This window comes from Melitaea cinxia, chromosome 16 (genome assembly GCF_905220565.1).
Source record: "Melitaea cinxia chromosome 16, ilMelCinx1.1, whole genome shotgun sequence".
In the NCBI taxonomy this organism is placed as follows: Eukaryota; Metazoa; Arthropoda; class Insecta; order Lepidoptera; family Nymphalidae; genus Melitaea; species Melitaea cinxia.
In genome coordinates, this window is record NC_059409.1 from 1,047,166 (window position 1) to 1,063,374 (window position 16,209).

General features: G+C 34.1%; 1 protein-coding gene across 1 annotated transcript in view; it reads right to left on the minus strand.

The window, feature by feature from the left end:
- The window catches only part of LOC123660789 (echinoderm microtubule-associated protein-like 2), a 62,984-nt gene that overhangs the window by 30,000 nt on the left and 16,775 nt on the right, over positions 1 to 16,209 (minus strand). The window contains exon 2 of the mRNA XM_045595826.1: positions 595 to 789. Coding sequence (XP_045451782.1) covers positions 595 to 789 — 195 coding nt within the window. The remainder of the gene's footprint in view (positions 1 to 594; positions 790 to 16,209) is intronic.

Consider the following 16,209-nt stretch of genomic DNA (forward strand, 5'->3'; position numbering starts at 1 on the left):
CATAAGAAATATCTGTATGACTTATACAAATATTTTTCACGAATCGCGACAAATTTCAAAAAAATAATAGTCACATGTGTATGTCTAATTTGCAAGACCAAAACAGCATGCGCAGCTCCGTATTTATTCTTCATGACAGTCGCTTTGTTCAATAGTAAAACATTTCTAAGAAATAGCACCAACTACGCTTCAAGTTTAGGTGGCCAAGAGACAAAGTGTAGGGTTAACTCTGCAGATGTCACAATGACGTTAGGAAATAGTTTTACACGTCCAGGAATGTCTTTCTGAACACGTAGGCACGAAACATGTATTGAAGGCAAACGCAATTTAAAATGTAACAATTTTTAATGTTCTAGTTTGCTATGACTTCTCTTATTATTCGGTCTATATATGGCTTATATTAAAAATAAAACGAGTGTGCTTTAGTCTACACGACTAAAGTAAAACTTATTTAGCTCTATCTAACTTCTATCTCCCACTTAACTTCCGTTCGCTTCGCCCGATCACACTTTTCGTAACGGTCTCGTCACGCATTCACCAGCTTATTCCGCAAGTCAAGCATGTTTAAAGAAATTTTACTTTAATAATAATTACCTGTATAAGTTGTTCCCCCGTTCCTCTGAGCGCTGGACGTGGCAGGCGCGCGTCCTTCAAGAGCGTTGAGTCTTCGTAAGGCGTCTGCTAGAGTAGATCGCAAGCAGAGTAATTCTTCGGCCTGTCTGGAGCACTTCACTTCGAGCTCCGCCACCCGCGCCGCCAGGCCCGCACCTTCGCTCTCTAGCATTTCATCTGGAAGATAAAATATTTCTATTAAAATCGACATTAGCAGTTATCTATATAGAAAATGAATTCCATTACGCTCCCTTTCTTAAGTCATGCTTCTTTTTAAAATATTCTATACGTTCTCAAAATGATAAATTAAGAAATTAGCTGAGAATATTTCAAAATTTCAAACGTTTAAGGTTTACTTCAAATTTACATGTTGGAAAGTTCGAACGATAGGTCAAAATCATTTATATATAAAGATTAGTCTAAATATCCAAAGAACCAATCCTAAAACTTAAATAGGCGGTTTATTTGACAAATAGCAAACGATTTACGAGCCTTCACTGCGTATAACGCTTATAGCAGTCAATCACGCGATGACTCCACGATCATAAATTGCTTAATTTTGACAATAGACCAATGAATCTAGACAACAATCACGCAAGCAGAGTAGTGGATACTATTACAAACATCCATTGATTGTGGACATACTGTTTTTTTTTTTTTATAGATATAACTAAGGCAAACAAGCGTACGGCTGGCTCATCTGATGGTAAGCGATTACCGTAGATTATTGACGTCTGCAACACCAGAAGCATCGCAAGTGCGTTGCCGACCCTACCCACAATCCCCCCATTAGCTCTGGTGACCTTACTCACTAACAGGAACACAACACCGCTTGAAAGCAGTATAATGGAGCTGTGATCTTTTATAGGGTCGAGGTACTACCCCAGTCAAGCTACTTCATTTTTTAAGAAAATTTCGTGCTGTGCCCTATGTTTTGATAAGTATTCTAAAATAATAATAAATAGTTTATTTTCTTCTCTGAGCGTATTATATATTTTTTTAGACTGGAGTCTAGTTTTAAAAAGGAATATAACTGTGCCAGAGGAAATCTTTCTTCCATAACATTTGTATTAATAATTGTGTTTTCAGGCAAACGAAGAAAAACCGACTTCAATTATATCGACAAGTAATACAAACGTAGGTAGACGAAAAAATTGTCAAGTAAATACGCATTATCAAAGATTACTCTGAAAGTTGTAATCAGACCTCGATGAAATTTAAATATGACCACATGATAAACACCGACTTTCAATTAAATTAAAAATCATAAAAATCGGTACAGCCAGTAAAAAGTTATGCGGATTTCCGAGAGTTTCCCTCGATTTCTCTGGGATCCCATCATCAGATCCTGGTTTCCTTATCATGGTACCAAACTAGGGATATCTCCTTTCCAACAAAAAAATAATAATCAAAATCGGTTCATAAACGACGGAGTTATCCGTGAACATACATAAATATATATATACGGTCGAATTGAGTAACATCCTCCTTTTTTTGAATTCGGTTAAAAACAATATTGATATATGTACAATGAAGCACCACACTGGATCAATCTTCAATCATTCTCTTACGAGGGGAAGTGGGAAGACTCAGTCCTGTTCAGAACAGAGATCACTTTAAACGTATTAAGTTATACGCTGAATACGTAACTGTTGTTTAATAAATATTAACACTGATACCAATAATAATTTACGATTTTCATCATTCCTGTTTTACGCACGTTGAATAATATTCCGTAATGCGACTTCGTAATTTAATTATGCAACAGACGGGTGCAGCTCTTATCTGTACCAGATATAACGCCTTCTGTGTAAATTGTTTAATAAAACTGTCTGTGTCGCAGTGAAGAAATTTCAGTAGATATAATTTGGCCTTTTACTTATATTAATATTGAGTTGATAGTTACTTTTATAAGCCACTAGCTTATCCCGCAAACGTTGTTTTGCCATATATGTTATTAACCCCCTTAATGCCCCCCCCCCCTAAAACTTAGGGATATAAAAAATAGATGTTGCCCGATTCTCAGACCTACCCGATATGTACACAAAATTTCATCAAAATCGGTCAAGCCGTTTCGGAGGAGTATGGCCACGAAAACTGTGACACGAGAATTTTATATATTAGAGATATACTTTCGCTTCCTCGTAATTTAAATACCATAGTTTTTGAAGTAAAACTTTTTTACGCACGCTTGACTTGGGAGTAAGCTGGTGAATGCGTGACGAGAGAGTTACGAAAAGTGTGATCGGGCGAGGCGAACGGAGCAAGAGAAAGAGGTGCGAGCACACATTTTCGTTCCCTCCTTCTTTCATAGCCAGTTACGTTTCGTATATCTAAGAGAATGCTGGCCTATTGTACAAAAGTTTTACTTCAGTTGTATGGTTTAGGCACATGCGTTTTTTATGTACCAAATAGTGACATAGCAACAAACAGTACGCCTAAGTTATTACCAAGTACTACACGAGCTATCTAGTTTAATGAATATATCGGTTGACGGCGTTTGGACAGCGACAATTTGGGACATTGTCACAGCAGTCGGTTTTTGCCGTAGCAGTCACGGATTCGATCTTCAATCATGACATAGGTATTTGTTTATATTTATTGTTAATGTCTTTCTGAAAATCTGAGAGAATTTCACTGACTTTTGAGAATTACATAGTACATATTTATTTTATTTATACAATTATCAAACAGTTTTATGATGATAGTTAGACTACAAGTGTGTACAATGAGCGAATTTATGGGTACAAGTATAATTGTTTACCAATAAAAAAACGAACGTGCTTTAGACCACGCGACTGAAGTAAAACTTACGAAACGTAACTTCCTCTCTGTTTATCTTCACTAACTCATATCTCCCTCTCAACTTCCGTTCGCCTCGCCCGATCACTTTCGTAACGCTCTCGTCACGGATTCACCAGCTAACTCCCCAAGTCAAGCTAGCGTAAAGAGGTTTTATATCAAAAATACTTTGATGGCCCTTAGTGGGTTGTTAACTTATCGGTACATCTTTCTTGCCAACCATCTGTTTCAACAGGTGAGTTCCACATGTTGTGTCATTATAAAATTATAATGCCATTTTTTTATTCGAATTATCTACACCTGTTGACATGTTACAAAACATGTCTTTACTTTGAATGGTATGTGCTATTGTTAGAAGAATTTAAATTATTGGTAAATAAAACGAAACGGTACGCACCTTGATGTTAAATATTTGAAATATTTCTTTTATGAATTTAAAGGGATAGTTACATAGTAGAGTTGATTTTTTCAGAATATACAAATAGTAACTTTTATACATATATTTTAGTAAAAATTTTATAGAAAGACCCGAGATATAGAGTGCCCGCGTCTTTGTTCGTGTGAAATAGTGACTTTGACAGCATTTTTTTGATATATCTTTTGGTTTATTTTGGATTAAAAACATCGTCGTTTGGGTATGTTGAACGTAATTCTTCAAATTGGAATAACTGTTTTTATTTATAAACCGATTGACATGAAACAAACACTAAATGTTAAGTGAAGTTACCACAATATTTTAGTGAAAACCATATCTAAATCGGATCAGTCGTTTCTGAGATTGGCGTGCACAAACGCACAGACGAAAATTCTAACAATCATTGTTTTGGGTGCTATTTGCGTTTGATAAAGGTCCCATTAATATTTTTACATCAGATAAGCCGTTTCTGAGATTAACGTGCACAAACGCACAGACATTCCAAATAAAGACAGCGACCCGCTACATTTTTATTTTAAAGAAAGAAAAGATAATATTGGTTGTTAGAGAAAAGGAAAATTAACAAAATATTAAAAGCACTTCAAAATGAGCTTTTTCTACTCTGCACCGGTGGGATTCTTTATATAAAGAAAGGTAGACGACGCCTAAGCATATTTGTATAGAATTATAGATGAGTCGCAGTTGGCTGCGACTTTTTTGGCGTTGAAATTTTCGTATCCCACATGTTATGCCATCAAAAGTAATAAGTAAATTACGGGTATAAACATAGCTTCACTCAATAAATGGACGATCCAACATTTGAAAAAATTTAGAATTCGATTAATTAAGTTCTGAAATAAGCATCTTTTAAGCTCTTCAGCTTTTTTGATATTAGTACTTATAGATTTTGGTATCGAGAGGATTAAATGACGACTGTATAAACGGGGGGTTTAGCCTTAAGTAATCTACATAGATAATGACTTAACCACGAGTAACAATCGTTATCAAGTGTCTTGATAACAACCGAAACTTGCTTTACGTGGATTCCGAGGCACGGTGGGGAGAATTACGAGAACAAACACCCTGAATCAAATATTTGTCCGGATACAAATATCCGCTTCGGATGGCAGTTAGTATAGGAGACGACAAAGTTCGTATTGCTTTGAGCATCGTGCGGGGATCGCAAACAGAAAGTAGTTTTGTTCAGTACAATAATAAAAATAAAGGTAATTTAAAAGTATCACTTCAGCCTAATATAGTCCACGGCTGGACATAAGCCTCCACAAGTTTGCGCCAAAAATGGAGTGAACTCATGTGTTTTGCCCATAGTCACCACGCTGGGCTGGCTGGTGACCGCAGGGCTGGATTTATCGCACCGAAGACGCTGCTGCCCGTCTTCGGCCTGTGTATTTCAAAGCCAGCAGTTAGATGGTTATCCTGCCATCGGTCGACTTTTTAAGTTCCAAAGCGGTAGTGGAACTGTGTTATCCCTTAGTCGCTTCTTACGACACCCACGGGAAGAGAGGGGGTGTCTATATTCAACCACACAGCAATTTTAAAAGTATACACATTCTTTCTTTAACTTTAACATATTTGGTTTCAAATTACAAAAAAAAGTTGGCAACGGTGAACTTATTTCTAAATGAGATCTCTTCTCATCGGCTCATAAATAAAGTATTTTTATTTAGTTTGAAGTTACACTTCTTTTAGTGCGTTTGTGAAAAGTTATGAGAGTACATTTTTACGATACGCGTGCACACTGTCACAAAAAACCGACACTCTGAGGTTAACTAGTCAACGAAGAAGAAGTTAGCAACGTGAAGTTAGCTAGCCAATGAATTATAACTTCTTACGTGCGTACAGAAGTTAGCTAGTCAACGAAGAAGAAGTTAGCAACGTGAAGTTAGCTAGCCAATGAATTATAACTTCTTACGTGCGTACTTAATGTACACACACTTTTTTATTTATTCCCATATAGCACATCCAGAGTAATCTTCTGTACTGAGGCTTATCACTAATAGTGATCTCTTGCGGACAAATCTAAAAATATAAATATTAAAAATCTTAAAGTAAAGATGCGCAATAATCGTGCCGACAACTATACTAATCACTCTTTCGTCACAATTGTAATTTAATGAACGGCGTAATAAAAGATACGATTAACAATTTCTTGCGTAATTTCAAGTTTGCACAATATTCCAGGTCAGTGGAACAAATCGGTTCCTCGTGCTGCCATTGTCGACGAACAATAACACAATTATGTGCGGTGACAATACATAAGGTACATTGCTATGATGTAAATTCATTAATTTGTCGTACTAATATTAGCTAATGTAAGTAAATATAAAAGTTTTTGGTTTAATGTTTGTGCTATTTATACGACGCGAGAATACTATTAATAATATTGAGTATTAAATGAAAGTATGCAATTGTTTTAACGGCAATATGCAGATCATCATCATCATCATCATCATCATCATTCCAGCCTATTGCAGTCTACTGCTGGACATAGGCCTCCACAAGTTCGCGCCAAAAATGCGTGAACTCATGTGTGTTGCCCATAGTCACCACGCTGGGCAGGCGGGTTGGTGACCTCAATATGCAGATAAAACGTATATATTTTAAGTCTAAAATTATTGTATTTAAATAATAAATAAATAAACCCTCACATTTAACAGCCTCTATTCTACTCCTGTTTCATGGGTTTTGGAAACACATGGAATAAAAATATCCATAACACACACATACACGCACGGTCGTCTGTTCCCAAGGTAAACAACTTAATGCTTGTGTTATAGGTAACAGCTGACTGACTCTATATCCACATTTTTTTCGATAAATACATATAAAAATACTTATATATGAATTAATATAACACTTATACTCAAGACGGGAAGCGAAACCACAACCCCAGGAGCAGAAAACAGGGTCACTGGAAACTGCGCCATTATGCGGGGTTCGAACCCGCAACCGCCAGGGTAACAGACGTAGGCCAGTGCTGTGACCATTGCGATAACGCGTCGCCAAAGTATTAGGAGCACATAACATCAATAGTATGTCAATCACTTACGCCAGGCAGCGTAGACGTCGTTCATAGTGTCCCCAGGGGACTCACTCGCCCTGGAGCTTCTTGATTCGTGGCCTTCCATGTTACTCTTTACACACGGTTTATCATATTTTTGAAAAATATTTAGCATATAATTATATCTCTAATATCTGTAATACAATTTCTTTTATATGTATATATACTTTTCGCTTTGATTACTTTTGGGAACTGATTTTGAAGTTTTTGACGTCGGTATTTGTTTTTGACTGTTCAAAAAGTATAAGAAAATTTCAAAAAATCGTTTGATAGTACGTTGACAAATTTAAGGCGACAGTATACGAATTAAACAAACATAAAATATCAGTAGGTTTGGTTCTAGACATGGCACTTGAGCGAAAATCACACAAAAACTATTTAAGTACTTGAAACTTATATAAAAATAAAATAGCGAAGTCTTAATTTCATATAAAATTAGTAAAAAATCAAAATGTACCGATTTTTATAGTGTTTTAAGTATAATTATAGTTAAAATACATTTCAATCTTTTTTAAAAGTTTGTTCTTTAGACATACTGCTAATATATATAATAAGCAAGACAGACGGACAACGAATATCAGCTGATTGTTAATTGATTTTATTGCTAATTCTCCTCTTTTTTAACTCCTCGCCTTATTGCCTCTACTGATGATAAGAGGGCTGGCGCTATGCTGGCACCATTACATGGATATGATTTGTATTATAACTATTTGTAAATATTTACTTCGAAGTTGTGAATTGTAAATATGTATCAGGCGATTGAAATAATTTCTAAATTGACAATGACATATCGATGCGTCTTAATACTTTCAAATGTAAGTATGTCTTAGAATAACGGTACCATACTGGTTTGAGATGCACCTCAAACATGCATAATGAATGTCACAGTCCTCAGTTGTAGCCGTTCGGTTACATATTTCTCTTGAAAGTGGTTTCGGAGATATTTGTGTTACTTTTGTTACCGAATTAATATTTCATAAAAATACAAAATATTTAAAAGCACAATGCAAAAATGATGTTTCAAATTTAACGTCGTGCCAAAGGTACTCTGTTACTAAAACAAACTAAATTCTTTGGAGTCGCTAAGTAAAAGTTAACGTCACAGACTATTAATTATATTATAGACTATTAATACAATGAAAACAAAGACTAAATACAAATATTATATATACTCTACTTCATACTTAATTAATAAAACGAAAAAAAAAACCGACTTCAATTTTATTGACAAGTAATACTATGTAGGTAGACGAAAAATTAGTCAAGTAATTACGCATTATCAAAGATTACTCCAAAAGTTGTAATCAGATCTCAATGAAATTTAAATGTGACCACATGATAAACATCGGCTGTCGATTAAATTAAAAATTATCAAAATCGGTACACCCAGTAAAAAGTTATGCGGATTTTTGAGTTTCCCTCGATTTCTCTAGGAATCCCATCAACAAAAAAGAATTATCAAAATCGGTTCATAAACGACGAAGTTATCCCCGAACATACATAAAAAAAATATATAACGGACGAATTGAGTAACATCCTCCTTTTTTGAAGTCGGTTAAAAATGAATTGAAATAGGTACCTGTAATGAAGATGACAACTTTTCGTTTCACAGGAAGCAAATAGAAAACGTCTTATAGTAAGATATATTTTAAACTTTTAAGCGTTGAATAAATAATAACAATAAATATAATGACGCGATGTATTAGCATTTAGTTCTAAATGAATTTTCTGGATTATTAAAGTTATACTGCTTTTGGCGCGTTAGGGAAAATTATGAGAGTAGATATTTACGATGCGCGCGCACGCCGTCACGAAAAATCCGAATCCATGAAGTTCGCTAGTCAACGAAGAAGAAGTTAGCAACGTGAAGATAGCTAGCCAATGAAGTATAACTTCTTATGTACTTCTTCGTACATAAGTTCACACATACTTTTTTATTTTAATTTTTATTATTCAATGTACATTTAAGTATGCGCGTAACAAGATTTGTTTAAAGAGTCTGTAGTTTAACTAATTTATTAATGTTAAAAAAAAACAGTCAAAAAAACTAAACAAATTGCTTGTTTCAACGAAGAAAAAATTGTTTTCAAATGTGGAAACGGTCATTAACTTCATTGTAGTTTAAATACATTACAAAATGTTATTGTACGAATAACAAATGTATTACAAGATATTTTAAACAAAAAAAAAAATCTAAAACTATCGCTGTGTATGTTACATCATTAAATAAACTAAAAATTCAGTGTCTTGTAAGGTTGTGCATAACGTGTATTTACTTCCTTATTTTATTTTATTTTGTTGATGGTGTTCTCATTCTATAAACGCGATCACGATACGATTCAGCCTGTAACATCTCACTGCTGGCACTAACTGCTGGGCATAGGCCTCTATCTCCATGTAGGAGAAGGATCGGAGCTTAATCCACCACGCTGCTTCCCTGCGGGTTTGCAGATATGTTCCGTACTATGAGTAACGATCGGTATCAGGTATTTATGATAACAACCGGGACCGACAGCTTAACGTGGTCTCCGAGGTTGGCTGGGGAGACCCACAAGGACAGACATCCAAACCAAACAGGAATATTTTTACAAATACTGAGGTAGGGCACAGCAAAAATTTCCTGCTCAAAATATGGAGCAGCCCGACTGGGGTAGTACCTCGACCTTACAGAAGATCACAGCAAAAAAAAATACAAATATCCATCTCGAGCGGAAATAGAACACGCGAACCGTTGGTATTTGAGGCACTAATACACCAAAGCGGTTATTAACTAAACAAAATTATTATATGCATATCACAAGCAAAGCTGGTTACTGAGCATATAATATTTACTTAGAATAGCGAGTCATCACGGAGCTTAGAAGTCTCTAGAGCAGCGAGTGAGTTGCACAAGGTTCAACTAGGCGCTGTTACACAAGTGGAACGTATCTTGTGAGGCAGGAACCGTGAATTACACGCTGTATTTCCCAGATAACAAGCGAATGAGACCGAGCGTCCATCAAATGTAGCCATGTCTAGCTATATTATTAATTTATTATCTATGCGTATAAAAAAAATTGAAGTTTCTGTCTGTGATTTCAAAATTATGTTTTTTTTTCAAGTGCGTATTGTTATTTACACGATACTAAAACACAAACAAACAATTTTAGAATTTTTGTCTGTCTCTCTGTTTGCCTGGGACAATCATCCGAACGGCGTAACCGATTATTATGGGACATTCACTAGAAGATAGAGGAGATTGTTGAGCAGCATATTGGCTACTTCTATCTCGGAATTCCGGACAATTTTTGCGAGGAAATCTATACATCTATACTAATATATATGTATGTATATATATATATAATCTCAGGAAAGAATAAAAAAATTCTTTTAGTGTTGGTTAGCCCAATTTAACGAGGAAGAGTATAGGCAATTTTTCTCCTCAAATTACCGCGGATAACCGCAGAGCACAGCTGTCTAGTATATAGCTATATAGTATCGATAATCTCTTTATTAACCGACTTCCAAACAAGGGGGAGGTTCTTAATTCGATTACATTTTTTATGTAGGTATGTTACCCCACAACTTATGACTGTGTGGACCGATTTCAAGGGTTTTTTTTAATCAAAAGGTGGTGTGTGTCTTGGTCACATTTAAATTTCATTGAGATCTGATTACAACTTTTTGAGTAATCTTTGATAACGCGTAGTTACTTGACTATTTTTTCGTCAACCTACATTGTATTACTAGTCGATGTAATTGAAGTCGGTTTTTTTTCGTTTTGCGAGCGAACACAATTATTGTATACTACATATAAGAAACAGTAATTATGCAATAAAAGATTCTTGTAGGTTAGAAATAAGAGATTTATTGAATTGTCAACAATAATTAAAAGATAAATAAATTACTTTTCAATTCTCGGTTATCTTTGATTGTGTATCATTTGCCCTACCACAGATGAGCAGTATGATAGATCAAGCTAAGACCATTCTCCAAAGCTATATTCTAATCACTAGAAGAGGCTTTTGCCCAGCCCAGCATCAGATTCGTTCATGTAAAACTGTAAGTTACTAATAAGCGTTTGCTTATTACACAAGTTTAATTAAATATATTTGAGTGAGAAATAATATACAGAAAGCAGCCACCACAAACTGCGCCAAGTAATAGGATGGTATTTTTTTTAGATAACTTAATTTTTTTAGATAAAAAAAAAAACTTATTGATCTTGTACAGCCACAAATAGTGCTTAACAAAGCTATGTTCAGTAGACGGTAGATGGATTGATTGCCTAAGTATTGTGTATGAAAACATTAAGTTTTGTGTGAAAGTGGCAGCAAATGGAGATGACTTCGAAAGTGCGCTAATTACAATATGACAGTCGTATTGTTAAATATAAAACTAACACACTTAACGTATAATTACTGAGAATCTGATACAATTATCACATGTAACTGTCCGTTGCTGGCCGTGAGAAATGGTTACCGCAAACTATATAATAATTTTTTCTTTTAATTACTTTATATAACTTTTTTTCTATTTATTGTTAATGTAATATTTATAAATAAATTTCAACTTTTTTTAAAATGGTATCACTATAGTGGCAAAAAAGTATACGGTTCGCTAGATGGAAAGCGATTACTGTAGCCTACAGACACCTGTAACATCAGCATTGCAAGCGCATTGTCGACTCTACCCCTAATCCCCCCAGGAGTTCTGGTCACCATAAATCATAGGAACATAACATTGCTTGAAAGCAGTGTTATTTAGTTGTGATCTTCTGTACTTAAACTAACTTAAATAACTTTCGTTACTACACCTGAATTAAAATAATAAAAAATAAAGTAAGCAAAGGAAAAAAAAAACAGCAACACTAACATAGAAAAATAGTTTTAAAATTGATTCTTTATCTTTTTTATCGATGTTTTTATGTAAAAGGCGTTACAGCCGACAAAAACTGCTTCATTCATCATTTCAACATTAAACTGACCGCACAACACGATTTTTATTGTGATAATTTCAGCAACAATATCATTGAACAATGAGTTTTGGAAATGGCAACCAAGATTAAGGTTTTAAATCTTAATGGAAAACACGTAACAATGGATGGATTTTTTAAAATTAAACAATGTTGTTGTCAGCCATTTATACACTTGAGGGGAGGACAAAACATAGAAAATACACTAGGATAAAGCTCTGGGTAGATATAGATTTAAATTTTTTTGAAGATTTAACAGCCAAAAGGGGTATATCTTCGTACGTAATGTAACGCAATTGTTTCAAATGAACCATATAATTAGCTCAGCAAACAAGTAACAATGGATGAATTTTTTTAATTAAAAATTTTTGTTGTCAGACATTTATGCCATTGAGAGAAGCACATTCAAATAATTGGTTCAGTTAAATTGCTTTAAGATTGCATTGTTTTTTACATTTGAGTCTATATTGTATAAATACATTAAATAAATAATTATTAATGTTAATCAACACGTTACACATATCATATCCATTCCCTCACATCTAAGGTCCAGTCATTACGGGGCGTGCATAATGATAAATCACGCAAAACATTATCTCGAGCGACAATCACATTAGAGAGAGATAAAAAATAACAATCGACAGGTGATAGAATGAGACGGTGATATCGAGAAAACTTCTCACGCGAAGAAAGTTAAAGTTCGTGAGAAGGTTGTCGGTAGAAGTTCTTTGCGAAAGCTTTGTAGACCTATCACGGCCTGTTTTAGATGCGGCGAACAAAAAAATAGATTACGTGATACATGCTATTTTGGCAGTATTTACTGTTTATCTAAGAGTCATTACGTGATGTTTTATAGGTTCCTCAAGAAGAGCCCATAATTAGCTGATATTCGTCTTTAGCCGACATTTGAACGCTTGATATCATATTAAGCTAGTTACATAAATGAATGAACGCTTCACACTCAACATACATCCGGAAACATACACAATACACAAGCACAAAAACCCAACATACATTTATATGGCTCATACAAATTCTTGATATGAGCTGGGACCAAACTCGCTGGGAGGGTAATACAAATAATATAAACAATGTTTCAATTCCAAAAAGGCCCTACAATTATCCATAATTGTTAATCAGTAAACAGATGACCTAATGCCACCCATGGACATATGTCAGAGGAGTCACAAACACATTGGTGATTAAGAAAGGATGATAAAGAGATTAATGTATGGTGCTTACAAGTTTGTCGCTTCTGTATTTAGTTGACGACTAATGAGGAGTGAAGGCTTTAATTAATTTAACAGCTTCCAATTGTGGTAAATTATTAGGATACGAGGTTTAATTATAATATTCTAACCAAATTTGTATGTCATATACAAATGCCATGACATCCAATGTCATATCCAATTATCCAAAAGTACAAATGAATAGTTATAGGTAAGTTTTGAAAGTTTTCTTCTTTTAGTTTTATATTTGAAGGATTAATTAATTATTTGGTATATATAATTTGATAAAATCTCCTCAGATTTGTCCTATAAAAAGTTTTTTTTTTTGTAGGTAATGTCAACACGCTACACTCAAAGCAAAGTACAAAGTAAAAATACCTCAGCCGACCTGTAACCTGTTCGGAGCGTCACTAAACCGGTTGCAGCGACCGTTCAACTGGAAAGATCTTTGTTAATTGTGATTTTTGCTTATTTGCTGTAGAATTGGTTAAATATATTTTTAATTGATAATAATAATAAATTAGAATGAAAATATTTTATAGGAAAGATTAAATTTTTTTCATACTCAAAACAGACATAGGTTATTAATTGTATAATAGACAGAAAGCAATAACGATATAAATATTAAAATATTGAAAACAATGTAAACAAATTATACAATAATACATATTCAATTTGTCAAACTGATTGACGTTGACTATGTATTGTTAAGACAGAACGAAGGTATTTGAACCCGAAATAAGAAAAGGAATAACATGAAGTGAGTACAGTAACATATAAGCACTTATATATTTATGGTTTCCTAGTATTTACATAATGTAATACGGTTTAGCACCAACCACTTAAAGTAAAGTAAGATAAAATCCTAGGTCCAGATACATACAACACAAACACACCACACCCATGACAAACATATATACCTATGATATCAACAAACATTTGTCACGAATAGGGATCGAACCTACAAACTAGTGTTACAGTCAAACTAACTGCGCCAAAATATCGTTCAAACAAATTTCAAATGCCACCATACGTAAACCATTAAAAAAAAATCACCTCCCTACAAGGATATAAAATAGTTTCGACCGTGAAGTGACCGTGACCAGTCACCGGATGTGACGTAGCACATTTCAATTTCTAATGTCATATCATGTTCATGGACGTCAAACGACAAATAAATATTCCGCTCATGTGCACTCGATCGACATCGCATACACAAAGCGAGATGTTCGCCCGAAAACGTGCGTCGAAATTCGGCACGTAACATTTGTTATTACACTATTGTTGTTTTTTTAAATGAATGAAAACTTTTTAAATGCATGTTCCAATACGAATAATACATATAAACAACCAGCTTTTGAACGAAACTTCGATTTGGAAATATTTATGTCATCACATATTATGTTATGCTACTCTTTTTATTACAAAAGTGGCACAACACGACGGTAAGCGGAAACTGTAACATAAGGACGCTGGCGTTACGAGCATTGCTACTAGCGCATTGGTTCAGGTACTTCCCCGGTCAGGATGCTCAAAATTCGGAGCAAAATATATTTTCTATTGTGCCATATATCTCAATTAAAATACTGTATAAATCGTGAATCCAGGATGCGAAATCCGAGCTCTGAGTTATCGTTATGTAAAAAGTCTGTAAGAAACAAAATAAAAATCTCATCTCATCAATCAACGGGACCGTACATATTTCCGGGGTAGAGTAGTTTTGTACTACGTTAGACTATATAAACTCTGTACTCAATTTTATTTATATTCATCTAACTGTTCTATTTTAAAAATAAATTATATTACTGTTATTTCACAATTGAAACCTTTTAAATTAATTTCGTTTTTTATTAATAGATGATAATTATTTAAACTTGATACTGCAATATTTTTACATATTTTAATTTATAATTATTTATTGCCAGAGACATTTTCGTCCCTTTTTTGTTTCTTCAAAAGGACCCATTTTTATTATACTGAATAACTTTAAGCTTAATAACGACCTATTGAGATACAATAGAAAAATGGCTCTGTAAAGCAAACACCAAGATCAGAAAAATTAAAATTGCCTGAAGGTATTCTCTCAAGCATTTACTACTGTAACAGTAAGCTGTTTTCAATATTTTCTATAACAAAAATTATTGTTAAAAACATTATTGGATTTTAAGTATTATCAAGCTTTCTGACAAGTTACAGTCGTTCATATTAAACTTTACACTAAATTGAAAGTTCTTTGTCATATTTTTAGGGTTCCGTACTTCAAAAGGACGGACCGATCGACCGGATCCGACTTCATTCGGATCACTTGGTTGTCCGTCTGTCTGTCAAGACCCTTTTTCTCAGGAACGCGTGGAGGTATCAAGCTGAAATTCATATTAAATAATCAAGTCTACTGTTCCTTGGAGTTGTGAAAAAATCAAACTTCTAAGCCAACGCAACCAAAAGATACTGCTATGCTGCAAATTTTCGATACCCGCAAGGGAATTAAAACTTACAGGGTACTTCCCGTGAATTCAGAATTTTGAAATTTGGTACGAAGCAACGTCTTATAGCAAGGATAAAGGAAAAATTCCGAAAACAAAATTTTTTAATTACACCATTCAATAAAAATAATTTTAATGATTTTGTACGGAACCCACGGTGTGCGATTCCGACTCGCACTTGTCCGATTTTTTTTTTAATTTTCCTTCGAATTCAGTAAAAGAGGTTTTCATTGCGATTCTGTGTTCTATATAAAATCGGTAGTTATAGTTACGTATACAGAACGAACAGATTTTAAAAACTGCCTTTTTGTAAATATATTCTAAATAAATTTTGTAGAAAATTTTGCTTTTAAATTTGATGTTAAGAGTTCTTTTCCATATACATATTATACGTATTATGTATTTATTAGCAAAAATGGCATCCGTATACCAGCTGGTAGTTTCCTAAAACGAGTAAATTGACTTAGGAACAGACGACCACGTGTAACAAAAAATGTTTATTTACTATCGATTTACACAATCACAAATCTATATTTACGATTGAAACAAAATAATCACGTTATCAGCAGTGATAACAAGGATCACAATATCGCGGGGTGATGTCATGTGTTAGCCATATTTACCTTGAACAC